Genomic DNA, 19,945 nt, shown 5'->3' with positions numbered 1-19,945 from the left:
TTCCATAAAGCCGCTGGAAAAGCGGTATCCATTTTCGTCGAACTTAACCGGTCTCCGAAAGGGAAAGCTTTTTCCTACTTCATTCTGCACCGCTTCCCTGTGGGTCAAAGGTTTTACGGTGAGTTTTACCTGCCCGTCCAATGTTGATCAACTTAAATTGCATCCCAAAGTGAATAATTAATTTTTGTTAATTTAATTCGATTTAATCCGCCCTGGCAAGCTGGTGGGATTGGTCAAATGTTTCCATGCTCGTTTTCACTTGAGGGAAGCTGGTATGTTGTTTATAGGATTTTTTCTTGTTGTTTAGATTGTTTTAAAATTCTCTCGTAATATATGAATGAAAATAAATCACAATTCAATATAAATAAATCAATAATTGCAAATGTTATTGTCACAATAAAGCACAGAGATCTTGAAAATAATATTAAAAATTATACAACATCATGGGCATTCCGTAGTAGGTTCTTATCCCCTTCCTTAAAATGTGATATGTTATTTATGAGCTGAGATACCTAAAAACAATAATACACAAACTACAGCAACATTGCTAGTACTCCTTACTCTCTTTTTATTATCTCCCTCCTGCTCTCTAACAAACTCTATACCATTACCCACTCCGAGCATGATTTAATTGGCCACAATTAATGGAATTCAAACCATTGCACTTGCCTCCCACTGTGGCAAACATGCGATCATACTCATATACTTCAGTATACCATGCAACTCCCTTTCCTCTCATTGCACATCGCTTTTCCGGGTTCATCGTCATACATGCATGAGGTACACTGGATGACTTGAAAGCTCCACATTTAGCAAACCGCGGAGGTTCCGGCATACTTTAACTCATGAGTATCTTCCGGTGGTTCTATCGTGTCTATTTTTAGCTAAACATGACAAATACTGTACCTTCCTTTTGCATCTAACCTACGCAATTCGGCATCCTAAAAGGGATTTCTGCGCGGATTCATTGAGGTTGTTTACGAATGAGGAACATTATGTCCAGAGAGAAAGTGTATGGTGAACTTCTTTTCTGCAGTTTAGTGTGAATACACTCGCTTAAGTTCAGGTTAAAATTAATAAATCTTATCGCACTTATAGTGTAGTTAACTGTAGGCGGCTATTGCTAAAAATAGAGACAGTCAACGAGTAAATGAACGGAAGGCGATTGTTAATGTTTGTAAGAAAGAGGCCACTTGATTAATATGCTATTATTAGATTCGAAACAACTCTTTTACACACTTTGACTGTTAGGTAGGATCTTAAACTAGGAATGAAAATATAGCTTCAAAAGAGTTTCACAAATTTGCTCTACTTTTCTTTAGTACATCAAATTTTGTTTTGATTTTAAAATTAAAATCTTTTTTTATACATATCAATCAATCATCAATCAAGGTAACTTATTTTTAAAAATATATCCTAAACATGGTCCTTTTATACTTTATCAAAACTCATCATCACCACGATTGCTTCTTGCTTTGTTTACATAACAAATTCCATTTGCATCATGGGTGCAACTGCACCTAAACCATGTAGCCACACCGCAAAGAACGCAACATAAACGACACCCACCGGTAAAGATTGCAATACTCACACATCTGTTCTAGCTGGTAGGAAAAGTGCTGGTTTCACTTTAAAACCAAAGACAGTACCCCCGTGCGATACAAGCGGATGGCGACAGAGCTTAAAACAAAATATCAACCAACCGTTTATTAAATTAGATTTCATTGAATTAAATTAAATTAATAATTTAAATTTATCTGCATACGTATCGCCGTCATCACGCCCGTCACCATCATAATCATGGTGTATCCGTGTACTGACGAAACAGAAAAATCGTCGTCGTGTCGTTATTGCCGCTGCGTCGTGAATTTCGTGCCAGCATCATTTTGCGCGAGCATCATACTGCAGCACTATCGCAGTATCAGTCGATGGATTGAGTTTGTCTGGCCTGACCACCTCTCGGTACATCGTAGAGGCTCACGCCAGAGCATTATGTCCATGGATCGTGGCCAAATTATCGTGCGCATCGTTACTAGTTTAAATTGCATGGTGTGGTATACAAGTTAGAGTGAAATACGGTTGGTGAAAAATATTTTCAACAGTTTTATGTAAAAGAACTCGTTCCAAGATACTCAAACGTAACGATGTAAGTTTAAAGTATTTTAATAACCTTAAAGAATAAACAAAGACAACAAAAAATTAAAACATATACACACGGAAAGATTTAAAAAAGAGTTTCTACGTTATTAAGTCGTTCTATTAGATGCATGACCTCATAACATACATTTATGAAATACAAACGATTGGAAAGCAAATTTCATTTCCCGGCCGTTTTAGACTTTCGTCACATATTTGCAAAACTCAACTGCTGATCAATCAATCTGTTCGCTTCAGTGAACTGGTGTTGCTGCTACCGGTGCATAAAACATCCCTTTCCGATTCGTGCCGAGCTGTGACGCAATTTTAGTCACTTTCCAGAGCAATCTGTGCACTACTAACTGAACTTCTCTCCTATTTTTATGTGTCCTTTTTTTAGGTATTCTTGTCACTTCTAAATCTGTATGTAGAGTAAGTTCCGCCTGTACTGTATATGGGTACAGAGGTCGATGAATGTTTAATCGAAACAGCCCTATCAACCAGTTTCCGCAAAACTGATGCCAACGGTCAGTTCCGCCAGCTAGACATCCAGTTGAGCGAGGGCGACAAAATGACCAGCTCGACTAAAGTGATGTGCTATGATACTGCAAAACTTTTCAATGACCATCTGCAGCACCCTACCCGAACCGGAGACGCTGGTCGTAAAAAAAACAACAAACCCTCAGCAAGCCAACTATCAAACTCTGCTGCTGTCGCCGGTGTTTGGCTAAATTGTGGACGGTGGCCATTCGCGTCTGGACGGATCGTTCTCGCGTTCCGATGCGTGATGTCCAGTGCTAGCAAATTGTTTTAAATTTATGACGGATGTATTATGTGAATATGATGAGCTATAATAGAATGAAATTTGACTACTAGATGAGGCTGAGCTCGGTGCTCGCCCTCCAGGCCAATCCCAGGCCAAGGTCAGTGCACGGTGCAGCCTAGGTAGATCAGTTTTTTTTCTGGGTGAGAGTTTGACGTGCGACACTTTGCAACGGATCAACCGGAACAGATGTTCGAGCTCAATGATTAGCAGAAAATAAAACGACAGAGTTACTTGACTCTCTGGAAAAAAATTATGTGGAAAAAGTTTAAAAGCATAAATGTGATTCTTTTTTTTACAATACATCTAGTGCGAAAGAAGATCATTAAAACTCTAAATAATCGTTTTCTAATATAATCCTTGCGCAACCATTTCGATTATTCTATTATCGTGTTAATAGTCGCATCTTAATCAATGCCGCATTAGTTTCGTTGATAGTAATGCTGGTCATTGAATGTAACTCGATTGTGTCTATCCTGCATCAATCCGTCGGGAAAATGTTTCGTTAGAGCACGTGCAATTTAATGAAGGCGCCAAATGATCGCTGGAGAATGGCTGCGATTTATGACGCCTCGGTAGTTCTCCATGCACGATATTCGACCAGCATAAGCCATCGTAAGCTCGGCGTTAGAATTGATTGTTACAACCATTTGATGTGGATATCAACAAATTGATCTAGGTTTGATAATATTGAACAACAAATGCATTGTGATTCTGGTATTCAGGGAGAGCAATGAAAATAAAAAGGAAACAAACAAAAATGAACGATAGCACAAAATGCATCTGGAAAGCCTAGAAGGGTTTATCCACCTATGAGTTTAGTAGCTCACACGAATTAAATTAAGTACCGTCAAGCACGGAAGGGGAAGCATACTTTAGTCGACCATCATACGAGTTGTGTGTGGCAGTTTGTATCGGTTTATGTTCAGTGACGTTTACGCACAATTGTACGCAAAACTTGGGCAGCAGCAACCGTCGTACTACGGTGACACTAATTGACGACGCGGATGATGCGGCGGACGATGTACATTTTCATAAATTAAAATTAATTAATTCAATTTGTGTCGATTAGTTCTGTGAGCCACCGGCTTTTTAGGATCATTTTCTTGAACACGATCTGTAGCGTAAGGTTGGTTTTGGGGCAGAAAAAAATGAATCTTTAGATTTAATATCGCTTATTGCTATGGAATTAAATTATGAATATGAATTAGTTTGGGTGATCTGAAATTATTTATTGTGCTCGAGCTTCTTTAAATTCTTCGAGAGTAGCGGCGCCGGTCTGACACGACATGATCGCTACCAAAATTTCATCCGTACCCTACATTTGCACGCTGGATTGGATATTCTGCTGATAAATTAATTCAAGAACAGCAAGAAATGGCAAGCCCTATACGTCACCTTAGGGTGTAGTGCCAGAAACAAAGAAATGGTTTTGAGTTAAATTTAATTTTTTTGCAACTTACTGGCAAATAGAAAATATTTAAAAAAAATTGAAATAAAACATAAAACAATAAAAATTTTCATTGATATTTTATTCATCATATAAACTGCTTTTACTTCTTAATCACCACTTTTCAAAATTGTTGGGATACGTCATAACACTATTGAAGTGTTTCCCTTTGCTCCTTGGCCGCGTGATTGAAGGCACACCATATGTACCCCATTAAAAAGTACACCGCATGCAGATTGAATAACAAAAAGCAAATACACAACAAACCTAAACAAAAATGCGGGCTACAACCATCGGGCTCTTATCAGAAGCACTCGATCATCATGCGCAGTCCTGCTGACGCACATCGCAAGAAGTCCATGACAAATGGAGCGCGCACATGTTTATGTATGTGTAATTTTCCATTTCCGTACGCATAATTGAATGAAGCAAAACATTTTATAGCCTTGCCGAAGCGCAGAGCACACACGATCTTTGAAGATCACGAAAGAACGTAAAGATTTGAAGGAGTGAAGTTTTCGAGTAGCGACCGTTTAAGGACACAAACACGATTCGCGTGATATTTTGCAGAATTTGAGTGTAAATAGTCTTCAAAAGGGGTGCGATAACATCTCGGCCCGAAAACAAAAGCGACCGAAACTGAATTCCGTTCCAAGCCAGAGGTTTGTAGAGGCGTTTTTCAAGAGGCTGCTAAATTCATTTTCCCTATGCCATTAAGTGGTGGTTTAACCAACAACAGTACGCAAATTGGAACAGATGAGCTGGCAGGAATTCAATTAATGCCGTGAAGGTGGGAAAAGTGACGGCATACGGACTTTGAATAGGCTCAAGTGGTTTGTGTTTCGGTATGAAGGTGTAATTTTTTCTAGCGTGTGAATTCCTGCCTCTCATCTTTGCTATCCCACACAATTTATCATGAAATATTTGTCCTGGTTTTGTTTTGTTCCAAGGGAACGAGAAAGGAACTAAAAAAGGTGGTCCGACTGGTGCATTTAAACGCAGCGAGACAGCCATCCATCTTGATTAATTCAATTCCTTTACTATAAGCTAGTTTCCGACAGTTAGATCGTGATGACGAGGCCGGGCCAGTGGAGTTCTATCGCCTCCATGAAGGCAGCGCGCCGAAGCGTGGAAATGAGTTTTTATTACAATTAATTTATGTATAAAATTATTGACAAAATCGTGCCATCGTGCTTTATGGTCAAACAATTCGATCTAAATTGAGCTTAATTGAATTGAATGGTATCAGAGGCATTGAATTGAGTTGACCAGGCCCGGTTCTGCGTTGCAGTGATCTGTACTCTTGGCTTCTGCTAGACTGCTCCTTGTATCGTGCGAAGTAAGTAAATCGAAACTATCGCCGAGCAATGCAAATCGATCGTCAGTGATTGATGTTAATTTGGTAAGTGGCAACGTCTTCAGGACTTGAGGAACAATTAATAGGGCGCCAAGTACTACTAGGAGCAGAAGTACAATTTACAAGAAATTCAACGTTAAATAATGATAATGATAATAATAATAATGAAAAAGGAATTCCGAACGCGTTTAAGTTATAAACAACATCAAAAAGCATGTTTTTAAATAAAATATTTTTTTTAATAACCAATAGGTATTAGAGTCTCGGTCACTGTTTAAAATGCGCGTTTGCAACTACAATACTGTATATGTCGTTACAATTGCCAATTTTACGAACTTGCTAGATCTCACAGGAAAAAGGTGGGTGTTTAACGACGGTACTTTCGAACGTGTTCAACATCCATCCCAGTTGTGGACAGTTTTATCCCGTGACACTATACATCATTCAACCACGAAGATAAAAATACGCTCGCGGAACGTCCGATAACTAACAGGACTCGACAACAAGCCATCCCAATAAATCGTTCAACTACTTGCTCTATGTGGGCAACATCGCTTAGAAAAAGTACATTTCTGATCTTGAGACGAGCTTGAGGGCAGAATATCAATGATTGCCCTTGAGTCCGAAAGTCAAAAGGGACCGAATGAACCGGCCCGACTTGCAACACAAACACAAGAGGAACCATATATCGTGGCATTTTGTGTCACTAATCTACATGCAATTATCGTATCATCCTATTCAATTTACCACTCAATTACACGCTGCCCCGTAAATGGAAACGGGTGCGTGAATCCACGGAAATAGTGCGGAACGGTGTAGCAGCCCTAGAACGGCAGAACGACCGGATCTAGGCAATAGACAACGCTGGCGACACGACGATCGTGGAGGATCGCGCAAAATTGTCATAAATAGATTAAATAATTACATCGCGAAAAACGGATCCACACTCGTTAGAGTAGCCGCTTCTTCTTGCTGGAAGGAAACGAGGATAAAGCACAATGCAGTCAACTGCATGCCGGCTAGAGAATGCACCGAATTGCATCATCCGAGCGTCCGGTAGGGGTTGGTTTTCTATGTACCTGTTCCGGATGTTTAAGCGTGTTGGTGCGGAAATGGAACCGTATCTTGTCGCAAGATCGGGTATGTTACGCTGGGGGGAAGATACACTTTATGCAAAAATGCACTGCAGCTTCGCTTTGCTTTCGCGTGAAATTTTAAAAAAAGTTTTGTTTTTGTAAGCTTGAAGAACGACACGAGCAAAACGATTTAATTTTCGTTCTATAGCATCACGCGCCACTCGCGCTTTGATCGTAGACCGCTGCTTGTAATTTACCCCTCTTTTTTATCTATCCTGCACGTTTACACCAGCAACAAATCGGATGCAGCCGACACGGTTTGCCACGAGACGGTTTGCCGCAAATACATCGTACAAGTTGGCAAAAAAAAACAAAAATAGGCAAACCGGCTTTCGGGGTTAGCGGTCGGCAAATAAAGGAAAAATAAAATTTACATCAATAAATGCATTTGAGCCAATCGGCACTGTTACTAATGCTAGGCTAGTGTAATGCCGGTGGCCATATAGTCCAAGGGGTGCAAGGCAAATGGAAGCCGGTCGGTAAGGCTAGTTGAGACAATTTAGGTCTATCACTATCATTCGACACCAGTCGGGCATTACAGGAACCCATTGTAGAGGAATGAAAATGGGAATGCAATTCATGGATGCAACGAAACGAAGCTGATGTGAAATTAAAATGCACATCAAATGATTCTGAAAAATGTGACTGCTAATATAATCTACGCAAAAAGTACATTTATTAAATTAAATAATTAAATAATTACATAAAATGAAAGAGGGGAGTAAAATATCCATTTTCAAGGTTTTTCAAAAAATCTTATAAACTAATAAAAAAAAATTTAATTACTATAAACATCAGATACATTATAATTCGTAAAACTGTGAGTTAAAATATTTCAACAGGCGGTGCAAAAACATATTAGGGAAAATTATTTATGAAACATAATTAAAAAGAAAATCATGCTACTTCATTTTTATAAATCATTAAATCTAGCCTAACATTTGATTGGGAAATTATAAAAATACCACCAAGCATGTCCTGTCTTATTTGCCACAATAACACTTCATTACTTAATACTTCCCGCAAATGTGATGAAACAAAGGATCATGAGACAAATGGCAACTGGGTTGATTACATTTACTAGATCAGATGATGGTTACAATTGCTAATTATTGTGCGCTCATAACAGCTGGTGCAAACGCAAATTTCACCACAACCTGTGTCTATGGGAAGCATGTCTAATAAATCTTCCATTACCACACAAACGGCATTGTCGTCGCACATGCAAAGGACAAGCTAACCCTTGCTCGCGCACAACCTCATTCATCCTCCGAGAAATGGTCATACTTCTGACAGGCCTCCCATTGGTAGAGAAAGGCTATAAATTATTCAACTAATGAAACAATATTAATAACAATTATACATAAAATACAACTCTCATCCAATAAAATGACGCCAGCAAGTGGACTAGCACAGGAAACGCCACACAACGCTATAAATGTCTAATTCTAGAAGACAAGGATGGGTTTGAAAGGACGAGGCGAAATGTTCCAGGGCTTGAATAGAATCGAACGCATGCTCGTACTGCACAAGAGAGCAACTCCAGCTTTCAAGCGATATCATCTTTATGCATTCGAATAAAACACCATTGGGGTTCGCACTGCGTCAGTGTATTGGTTGGACTCAGATGGTACTAATGGAAGGTATTTCTATCGTACGATTGCTTCCCATAGCTGGGGAATGAAGCCTTTTACAGGTAATGAATTTTCCAGTTATAAATAGCTGAATGGAAAGTTTTATCACCCTTCGGGATTCGGATGATATTTCGAGGATACAAGGAAGAATGGGATCAATGAAAAGTGTCTATTCTGTGCTAGAGTTCGTTGGTATTGCCGAAGCATTTTATAAAGTAGCATTGATTAACAAAAAAGCTATTGTAAACAAAACCATACAAAAACATAAAACACTATTGTAAACAAAACCATACAAAACGGTAAAACTGTGCTGTAATGCCACTACATTTTTAAACAAAAGCTGTTCTAATAAAATTATTATACATATGAGTTTTATAGCAAAGCAATAAAAATGAAAAACTACATATTAAAATCTCAATGATGCAGTATGCTCTTCATTGTGCTACGTTTTAACTACTGTCTAGTTCACAACGTCCGTTCATACGAACTTGATCCCGGATATGTGACACCCTCAAGTCACTACTAACCATCACGATCGTCATCACCATCAATTACGCCTCAATTTCACCAAAGAACAGCGTCATCTAGCCACATTCGCCAACCCATAGTCGTCCGAAAGCTGTTGAGCTTTTTGGTGCGAATTAAATGGTGTCTAATTTTGCCACCAAGTTTTCGGTCCCCGATGAATTCTGGAACTCCGAGTATGTACCGGAACAGCCCAACACACACGACCATCACCGGTGCTCGCGCAGTGGCCAGCGGACGATAAATTTATAATCACAAATCCTTCTCGCAAGCCCGTATAAATAGGAAGCCTCAAATATGAATGTGAACATCTGCTGTACGACCGGATATCCCAAGCTGTTGCTCCAAACGCGATAGCCACTCTTCCGGGCAAGCGTTTGGCACATTGTTGATCCGGATTCTTCTCCCGGCCCAACAATGGCACACCGAGTGTGTGTGAGCAGGTGAAATAATATAATGACAATAATTGGAATAAAAGTTTTCATTATACACATCCCCACCGCGCTACGAAAGTGTAGGAAAACTCGCCGGAAAACTCCTCCAGGACATCAGGTGCGATCTCCTGTCGGGTACTTCTGCTTTCCATTGGGCGGGGGTTTATCTCGTTTTTCTGTACCGGCATTTTCAGACAAAGTGCGCTAGTGGCCGTAATAGTCGGCAGCTCCATTTTGAATTCTGAGTTATGATAATTTTTAATTAATTGTCAAAAGTAATTACCCACAATTGCTTTGCCTTTGCATGGTGAGGTTTTGAGTGACGCTACCAGGCGAAAGGAAGTGTATGAAACCGGCCAGGGCTTGGTAGTCCTTCGATGGTGGTCCCACTGTCGCACACTCTTCATGATGGATGGTGCACAATGAAACATTCATTCTGTGTAATTTATTCGATTGTTGGTGCTGGTGGGGCGCACGAACCAGAGATTACGCCATCCTCGTGGCTAACCGAATCCACTGCAGCATCGGCGAGAAGGTTTTTGTGGGTTTTAATTTTTAATCAACGAATTGAAACCATAAATCAGAATTAAATTTTCACCAGAGATGCAAAATTTTGCAACCGACTTCCCGGCTTTAGCCGTTGTTTGACTGTCAATTCTTTTCGCATTTTTTTTTCTATTGTAAGCAACATCGGTGTATTGTGGATTTTGTAGATTGATTTTATTACTTTTCTACTTCATTACAGCTCGGCTCCGCAACGGCGGGAAGAGGAATGTTTTGTTACCACTGCCCACCGTCACTTCATCCAGCTGGACCACATCCACCTCGGTTACCGACCCTAGAGTATCCTTTCGCGCCAACACATCCGTGTAAGTGAAAATATCGAATGAAAAATTTACAAAATAAAGTTAATAAAAAAAAACTAACAAATGATTGGTTTAATACACAAAACGTTAAAACATAATTGGATTTCTACACTAAAGAACATTAAATAAATAATATCGAATCATGGGATATCTTCCGAAAGGGTAGTACAAACTTTGCGAGTAACATTTGAACCCATTAGTTTAGCCTAGTGCATATTGGTTACCATATTTAAACAACATTAATTTCTGATATCAAGATGAATAAAGAAAACTGCTTGTGATTGTAGAGAAAAAAGAAAATATTATATTTGTGTTAGCATTAACCTTGTTGTTTGCAATGATCGGTTTCGATTGACGTAAATCTCGCTCTTTTTCTGAACCATGACCGCAACCTCAGAGATAATAGGTTTTCCATTCTTTATGGCCAATAAGATTTGTTGTAAATTTTCACTTTCCACCCGAGACTTGAAGCTTGCCCTTTTCTGCCAGTTAGCCTGTTAATGCTGGTTTAAAATAAAACAAAAATCAATTACAATCAACTTTCCAACCCTGCTCTTTTCTTGTTTCTTTTCACTCGGTTTACTTTGACCGTACCGCTATGTAAAGGTGCTTGATCCTTTCGAACCGTAACAGTGGATTTATTTTGGAAATAAAATAAAAATCCTTACTTACAAGAACACAACTATGCTTAGTAAAAACGCAAGGGCGAAAAGTATTGGGTTACAGGTCGATTCCAGTGGGAATTGGTTCGCAGTAGATCTTGTTGGAATGAAAAAGGGCAAAAGCCGTTTCAGAATATTAAAGCATTTTGCAGTTGTGATAAAAATCGGGTCGTAGGTTTTTCTTCCCAAGTTCACCAACAAATTCGTTTTCCCAGGTGGGATGTTTTAATATTGATAATTTTAAATTATTATCATATTACGCTTGTCTTTATAATAGTACGTAATTTAATGCGAGATTTATTCCGGGAATAAAGCTTTCGCGTTTTTTTAAGAAAAGTTTGTTTGTGCTCTCTGCAATTTATAGAAACTCTATCAAACCAAACCACACGCCTTTTTTAACGCATGTTTATTGAAATGTAATTTGAATTGGATGTACCAAAACGAATTCTAAGCTAGTTTCCATTACCTTATTACGCATCCAAATTTTCCGAGCTGTAAAGGTGCCATGCTTACCAGGCATACTGCACACACGTTCGACCAGCAATTTCACTTAATAGTGCGTCCACGATGGCATTCCGATAGCATTTTGATTCCATTACTGTCAACTCTTATCCCGTGCCCCGGTAGCCATGCGAGACATTCTCTCGATGAGTGGTTGCATCTCAAACGCAATGCGAGTACCTAGGTATGGCCGTTGTGTTGAAAGATTTCCCGAACTGATCGATTTCCTGTACTGCGAGAACGAGCGTGAATCCATCGGCAGCGGAATAATTCGATTTCGCTATTTCTGCCATTAATTGAACGGGAATGACTTCTGTCGTCCGGTGAGTGCTGTTGGGTTGTCGAAGGAAAAGCCGACGGTGAACATGTGGAGGAGCAATGGAAAGAAACATCTAATAACGAATAATTCGATGACGACTGACATCGGAGCCGATCATATGCACAAGTCAGCACTCAGCAGCGCCAAGGGACACCGTCTGGCCTACACAAAACGGACGAAACTTTGAAGAATTATCCACCGTCTAACCTTCTATTGGAAGGATCTCGAGCTACTGAAGCCGCACCGAACTTGAGATTTGCCCTAGAACGTATCAATGATTCTATTAGTGATTGTTAATCCAACCTCCAAGGTGCCTTACCCGGTCGGTAACGGTGCTGGCATGCGGTGAGAAAGTTGCTACTACAAGATTTGCCTGTCCTAATCCGGTTCAAGTTTTCTTTCTGCTTCCCGGCCGATATGACCGATACTTCTAATGGCTCTGCTAAATGACGATAATTCTTTCGAAAACCGACACTTCTCGGGAGTGTCTGTACAGCATAAGTGTGCCATGGTGGTGGTCACAAAACTTCTCGAATTACCGAAAACTTTGCGCCCGTTCGTAATCTTTGTGGGGTAACTTCCGGCAGTCGGGAACACCATGGCCCGTTGATAGAAGCTGTGGAATTGATGCACCGTTCCGTTGCTGAGCTCATGATGATGCGACTGATGATCCAAATGAGTAAATTGAAATAACGTATAATGTGGAGAGGACAACGAATGTTTGTGCGTTTCCGTGACTGGTGTACTGGCCTGCGAGGTCATTCTCGTATGGCTCGTGCGATCCGTACGTACGATTTTGATAAGAGTCGGTCGGTACAAATTGAATTATTCGCATTCTGCACTCAAACTCTGCACCATCAGCATCACAGCTCGACGCAGGATAGCCGACGAGCACCGTGGGCACACAAGCCCACTAGCGCATGTCAAAAGTGAAATGTGAGCCAACATGAATCCCCTCTGAAGGAAGCTCGCTGATGATGAGTTTTAATTAATTTACCCTCTAATCAAATATAGAAGCATAATTTGGCGTAAAAATAGGCTGCACTTTTGAGACTTTCTGGAAACATGCGAACACGAGAACATGTGTTAGTGAGCGAGTTGTTGTTGCTTCGCAAGGGTTCTATTTAACAGTGAACAGCGTACAACTGTGGTTGCTGTTGCAGGTCGAAATTAAGTCCGGCAAATGGGAATCCTGGACCATATTCGCCGAGTACAAATTAGCGAGAGAAGTTAATTACTTTGTGTGAATTTCGGTGCAAACTAGCAAAGGACTGCAATCTCATCATTAGGGTTTGAATAGTGACACAATGCAGTCGTTGAACAAGTGTTGATGCATTATGTTCTCATGTTTTGATTATGATTTGCTGGCAACATTTGCATCCAACGTAATAAGATGTGGATTTTGACCACTACGAACTTATTACTTTTTGCTGTATCTAACCATTTTATTTACCTAACCTTGTATCAATATCATTTTTATGTTAGTGAATCGCAAGCGATGTTTTACAAAGACATAAAATAAAATTATATCTTGCACCATCTGGTTCAAATATGCAATCCATTATGTGTGACTAGACAGCAAAAAAGAGCAACGTTCGGTAGCATATGCAAATCACGGTACTATCGCTTTTACCATAATCACTGCACCCGGGTTGATGTCACTAGCTTGAAGATTATCGTTGCTTATCGAGTTTCGATCGATGCTTCGCCATCGAACAGGCAAGATAAATCTTTTTAAAATCAAATAACAAGTGCCACCCTGATGCTTTTCCTCTGCTAAAATGGGAGGCTTGAAAGCAGGACGAAGTGAAAAGCCGTGTGTTTCGTACCATTCGAGATAACAATCGATCATCATGGGCTGATGCAAATTGTATCAGACTGGTAAGGCTAATATGGTTAGGGAAACGATGAGATGTTGCTTGCAGAACGTTTTAAGACTTCACAATTGGGGAGGGCCATGGGTTTCGAAAAGGGGACAACAAAACAAGATGAGAATATTTTCTGGCTAAATGTGAAGGATGAACCATGCTGGACGGGTTTTTTGTGTTTTAGGTACCTTTTAGATGATGCATGATGCATTCTAAATATATTTAGATAATGTTTCTATACAGATTGAAATTAAAAAAAATCAGAAGGAAGTTTAGGAATGTTTTTTAAGCTTAGAAAGTAAGTAAGTATCTAAAAAACTGCAGATACCTTATGATTTGCATCTATTAAAATTCTAACTGTATCTGTTTTTCCACTAATATTTCCATATCATTCAACCACCTCAAAACCGACCAACTGACGATTGTTTTCAATATCAATTACGTCATTTGCATATTTTAAAATTAGATCAGTCTACGTTCGCCCTAATCATCCCTGCCGGTCGCTTTCCCTTGGGGTAAAGAAAATTTGTCACTGCAGTGAGTGAAAGAGCCCAACAAACCGAAATCTGTCTCGCTTTGTCAGCGTTGAAATTCCACATGATCCTTCGTTTGAAGTAGCACAGTAACACCGCTTTCAGGAGGGTGCGTTATGTCGCGATGCGAATCTTCTTTCCGTTTGTCCGCTCTTCAAATTGCCCTAAAACCAAACCGCGACCGGGTCTTCAATTCGCGAACGACCGACCGAAAATGGGAAAATGGGATCAAAAATCATGTCGTTGTAATTCAATTATGAACCATTCGTAATTCACCAGCCGGCCGGTTTGTGTGACGCCGTTCCCTGTCCGCCTGGAGGTGAAAATAAAGCAGTAGAAGAAGGTTTTCTGTTGTGAAACCTGTAAAACAGGGATAGACTCAACTTAACTGGAGGTAAAACCGGAGCGTCCGAAAAGTTTGTATCGATATGAATTTTTGAAAAGTTGATGCTCTTTTTTATGATCTTCTACCCAAATCCCTTTTTTTTAGTGACAATGAGGCCGAGGCAGCTAGGTAACGGTGACCACGTCGGCACTGGGATGGATTAATTTAAAATAACTAAAATTAATCAATTGATGAAGTAATTTCAAACCAAACTCCATATTGCGGGCGGTTAACGATAAGCTATGCAGTGCCTTTTTGTTGTTCCTCGGCCCCATTCCGCTTTACGTGCTGGGGAATTATTTGTGGTTTGCGGATTATCGGTCAATTTCGATCAGTTGTGGATTGGTGCCGATAAAAACTCGTTACATTTATTTTTGATTGCGCTATTTTGTTATAAAGTGGTTTTTGCACTTCCGTATCCATTCACCTGTCAGCGATCAGGAATGGATGTGCAATCAATTAACGAGGCATTTTTTGTGTTCCTTTTTTATATTTTACCAGATTGTATATTATCGTTTCAGTGGGGGCAGTGTTGTTTTTTTGTCCTGTGCATTGTTGGTGAAAATGAAAATTTATACATTTTAATGGTTTTTCATTTGTGGCAAAATGACTGCCTAGACAAAAGGGTACCCGTTGCATTATTCATGAGCAAAAGTGCAATGTATATGAACTTAAAAAAGCACACACACAGAAACATCAACCAATAATTTAACGTAAAAAAGATAAAAAAAACCCAACGAAAATGTAAAATAAGCTTCAGGTCAAAGCAACCCCATCCCTTATATTGTGGAGAGGATTTGATCGGTTAGGAAATTAAAACTGAACCATGACTGAGGCTAAATTACTGTTTTAAAATTATTTCCGGCCAGGCAACCACGGAAATGAGCTTACCCAGTGGTGCTGATTTCACCTGGTCTGTGTATACGATTTATCCAGGCGGTATGTTTCAACTGGATTAAAAGTTTATTTTTGACGCGACTGATTGCAACAGCAGAGTGTATGGTTAGCGCATTAGAAATTTAATAAAAAAATACTGAAAAATATTTCATTTCAATTATTCTGTTCATGTATGCTATGTTTTAAAGTGTTTGTTTTGATAATTTCAATGAGTAATGTTTTGCATGCTTAAACGAAAAAACATAATCAACCATGCAAAATGTAAAACATTATTAAAATAAACCATTTCGAAAAATTATTTAAGCATTTCGTAGGGATAACTTTTCGTCGCTTAATGTGTATTTAATTCTCCATTGTTTTTAACATACGGTTACAAACAACAAGTGAGTACAAGCCACACTTATCCTTAAGCATCAAACGATCAACCACAACGATTGTTCACATCGAAAATCCCTTTTAACCAGCACTGAACAATTGTATTTATTTTCCACAAGATTAACAAACATCAGCTGGATACAAACACGCGTTCGACACGGGCTATATCGTACTAAAGGGCGTTCAAGCATGCAGCTAATGAAGAAACGCATTTTTTCTGCAGCTTCACCACCGTCGCTAGTGGTTCTGTGTGAGTTTTGTTGAGTACTGCTAAACTATCTTTTATCCCGCTGTCTCGTCACTGTACTGTGAAGTAGTTCCTTTTCCCCACAGGACAATCTGTTAGCTCTCGGTTTTGCTTAGGAGTTTGCATTTTTTTTACTTCGTGATATGCACCCTTCTGCGCTTGATTGTTGGTGATTTCAAGGCAAGATAAAAGAAAGGGAATTATAAGGCTACCCTACAGTGTGCGTAACATGCAGAACGTAAACGCTTCTGTTTGGGGTTGAATACATAAGTGTCACTCTAATTGCCCTCACGATAGTTTGCTGATGATGATGTTAATGGTGAAAAGACATCCAACGGAGAAGGGTGCGTAATGTTTGGTATTTCATTATCATGGTACTTTCTTCGTTTGCTCGTTGATAATTGTTACAAACTATTGTCGCTAATTTAGGCGTTATTTTTTGCACATAAGGTATTACTGATTGAAAAGTAATACGAATTTACGAAGGTTTTCGGAGTGGCTAATCTTTTGCACGTAAACCTATACATGCTATTAAACGATGATTAATATATACAAAAGGGTCGACAAAATAATCCACGACCAGCTGTATTTTTGAATGTTGCTTAGCTAAAACACAAATGTGTTTGAATTACCCATCAAAATAGCTAAAACCAAAAAAACCGAACCGATAAACAGTATATAAATTAAACAATAAAACTAAACGTCATTTTTTATATAATTAGAGTTTGTGTTGTTGTTTTAAAAGATAGTTCCCTACTAACACACCAATATGCATAACAATATCATTAATTATTAATCCTTGAAACAAATTAGGCAAAACTTACATAATACAATCAAGCTTTCAGCATCACAGCATTCCACCCAAATGATGCGATCGATGTATAATTAGCGATCAAATCATGCGCCAACAGTACGCGACTCGAATGCATAAATCGTTATACTTCCTTCGGCACGCGAGCCGATGAAAAGCCTTGCGAAAGAAAGTAAATCGTTTCCATCGAACTCATAAAAGTAAAACCCCCATATGGTTTGGCTCCCTTTGCACGTACGTGAATTTTCGTCTCGCTCGTCGCAGAAAAATCCCTCTGTAGAATCGAAACGAATTTTGTGGTTCGATAGATTGTTAGTGTAATTCAATTGTTTCGAACCTCGTGCGCCGCAAAATTCGCACATATGTCGTGTTTTGTCAGATGCCTTCGACCGGCGTGAGTTTCGTATTTGTTTTAACGTTAAAATCAGGAACTCCACTCCCTGTTTTCTCGTTTGTGTGGTATTTACTGTACTGTAACTGGAATGCCTTCACATTTCTTTGCCTGATGTTTCTCCGATTTATGCCGATTGAGGCTAACGGATGGTAAAAATGCAATTATTGGCTATTGACAGAGCACTCGCTTCATCAAACATCGGTAATCATCATCATCGCCATCATAAGCACCGTTGCTATTATGCTTATTAGCTGCCTTCTGCTTTGTGCCGGAGTGTTGCATCCGTACATGGTGGTCTACACGCAGCTTGGGGTTGGATTTCGCGGAACAACTGTGCATTGTTTCGATTTCCAAGAAATCAATTCAAACATTGCAATGTTGGGGCGCCAATACATTTGACACCATCAGGTACAAATTAGGAAGGAATTTTTGGTATGTCGAACAAAATGTATATAGTTTCAGTTGGTGGTAATTTATCTTCTGGAAAATAAATGTTCGGCATAAGTAAAATTGGTTTTGTCTTAAAATTAAAAACAAAAACATAACATTCATTTTTAGAAGTAGCTATAGGCAATATTTTATCGTTTATTTTGATCGAAAATATACAGTAAGGCCAATAACAAATATTGGCATAGTATGATTTGATACCCTTGAAGGCATTTACATACATAAAACATTGAGTATGTCCGGCAGAGCTTTTTACTCATGTCCATCAAGCCGTTTCATAGACGTTAATCCAACCGAATGTTTTAATTCCATCAGTCCATCTTATTAACGGTAAAAATTCAATTTCTCCATTTGCCATCGATTCCGTGTCCCAAATTGGGTGCGAATGGCTCTGGAAATAAATTGTGCACGCTTCATCGCTGATGACCGTTAATTTCGGCCACGTGCCCTCGAACCAGCTAGTCGAATTATCTTGTTCGTGTTGTTGATTTTTGTTTTCATATCTGTCGCTTCAAGTATTTCGCTTCAAGTACGGTATCGGACGATGCAGTGGAAGCTTGTTTCCATTGCTGTCCCTTACCAATGGGGTTCTCTTAATCGAAAAATACAGATCTGGATCAATTCGAACGTCCAGGAATGAGCCACTGAAACGTACCCGATTTAAACGTTCCACATGGGAAACGTGATGCTGGTGAAACGATTTCAGTAATTTGATGTTAATTTTTCATCACGGGAAAACTCGTCATTAATGCGCGCAGGATACTCCAACAGTACACTGGACAGCGGAATCAATCTTTTCTGACAATACAAAAGCAAAACAAAAACCACCACAACTACAGCACACAAACTCATTCAATCTACCACGCCGCGAAAAAAGAAATGAAAAAGAGCAAACAAGAACCGGACGCACAATCTCGGCACGGATTGAATTCGCGTCCGGCACCGGACGATTTAACATGAAACTGGGACTGGAAGGTTGAACAAAAAATCACAGAACCACCGGTGAAACATCCGCTGTTTGAGTGATCCACGAACGGTGCGACTGGGGTTGTGGTTTCGAGTGCTTCATAATACGATGGCAACCGCTTGGGCTCGCGGCTTTCGGCGACCGAAAGCCTTCATTCAGGGAAGGAATATCGTAATGGAAAGATAAAAATTGTGAAAAATTAATTTCCTATTTGCATGAATAAATAATGAAATTAATTATAATTCATATAACTTGCTTTACGGTGATGCTTCGCAGGATTAAACCCCATCCAATTGTGATCGTGAAAATACTGTGGGAAAAAGGGAAAATCTAAATGACTACATTGCTCGGGCAAATTGGTCCAATACTAAACAGTTAGTTCGACTAATGATGTCTCAAAATCGAAATGTTCTTCAAAATGCTGGCATTTGATTGTAAATCGAAATCTAATGTAAAGTTGTTTTGATAAAATTTTCTCCACAGATACCAGCTATTCGTACCATCCGGCCATCCATGATGAAAGTTTCGTCCGACGGAAGCAGCGGCGCAATCGTACCACATTTACACTCCAGCAGGTATGTTCTACAAAAAGAACGATTCCTCTTCATGAAATATAAATATAATTGTCTTAATATTGTTATATTCTCTTCCCATGCAATAGCTAGAAGAGTTGGAAACAGCGTTTGCTCAAACTCACTACCCAGATGTGTTCACGAGAGAGGATCTTGCAATGAAGATCAATCTTACCGAAGCAAGAGTACAGGTAAGCTGAACTTTTAAATAAAACCCATTGAAATTTTAAACATGTACCGTTTAGTTATATATAGTTTAGTATTATGTATAATAATGTTGCTATCCGACTGTGTCCGATCATAGTTGTTCCCTATGAATAAACCCTGTTAATGATTTAACGACATGGGAAATAAAAATATTAAAAACATAACTGACTCCAAATCTTACCACTATTGTGAGAAACAAACGCAAAAAAAAATGCATCTGACAATTTGCATTTGGAGTAATCCAACTCAAATTCGTCTGAAGTGGTAATGCTTTTCCACACTTTTCATCTCATCAAACCCTAATGGAATGAGAATATTTTGTTTATGTTTAATCTAAGTAAAAGCCTACCCCAGATCCTTGGAGCCTAGTTGCTAGCAAAGCTTAAAAATAAAACCACA

At 39.3% G+C, this 19,945-nt stretch overlaps 2 protein-coding genes across 8 annotated transcripts in view; one reads left to right on the top strand and one right to left on the bottom strand.

Moving 5' to 3' along the window:
• LOC125762128 (chromosome transmission fidelity protein 18 homolog) overlaps positions 1-19,945 on the bottom strand; it is a 92,052-nt gene that overhangs the window by 22,289 nt on the left and 49,818 nt on the right. The window lies entirely within an intron of this gene.
• Positions 1-19,945, top strand: part of LOC125762133 (diencephalon/mesencephalon homeobox protein 1-like) — a 56,465-nt gene that overhangs the window by 4,725 nt on the left and 31,795 nt on the right. For both annotated transcript variants that reach the window (XM_049423937.1, XM_049423936.1), the window contains exons 2-4: positions 10,241-10,364; positions 19,251-19,342; positions 19,429-19,530. In XM_049423937.1, the coding sequence (XP_049279894.1) occupies positions 10,268-10,364; positions 19,251-19,342; positions 19,429-19,530 (291 nt within the window). In that variant the 5' untranslated portion in view covers positions 10,241-10,267. The remainder of the gene's footprint in view (positions 1-10,240; positions 10,365-19,250; positions 19,343-19,428; positions 19,531-19,945) is intronic.

Source organism: Anopheles funestus, chromosome 2RL, assembly GCF_943734845.2.
Source record: "Anopheles funestus chromosome 2RL, idAnoFuneDA-416_04, whole genome shotgun sequence".
Classification (NCBI taxonomy): Eukaryota; Metazoa; Arthropoda; class Insecta; order Diptera; family Culicidae; genus Anopheles; species Anopheles funestus.
Note: the sequence above shows the minus strand (reverse complement) of the source record. Positions and strands in the feature narration are given on the sequence as shown.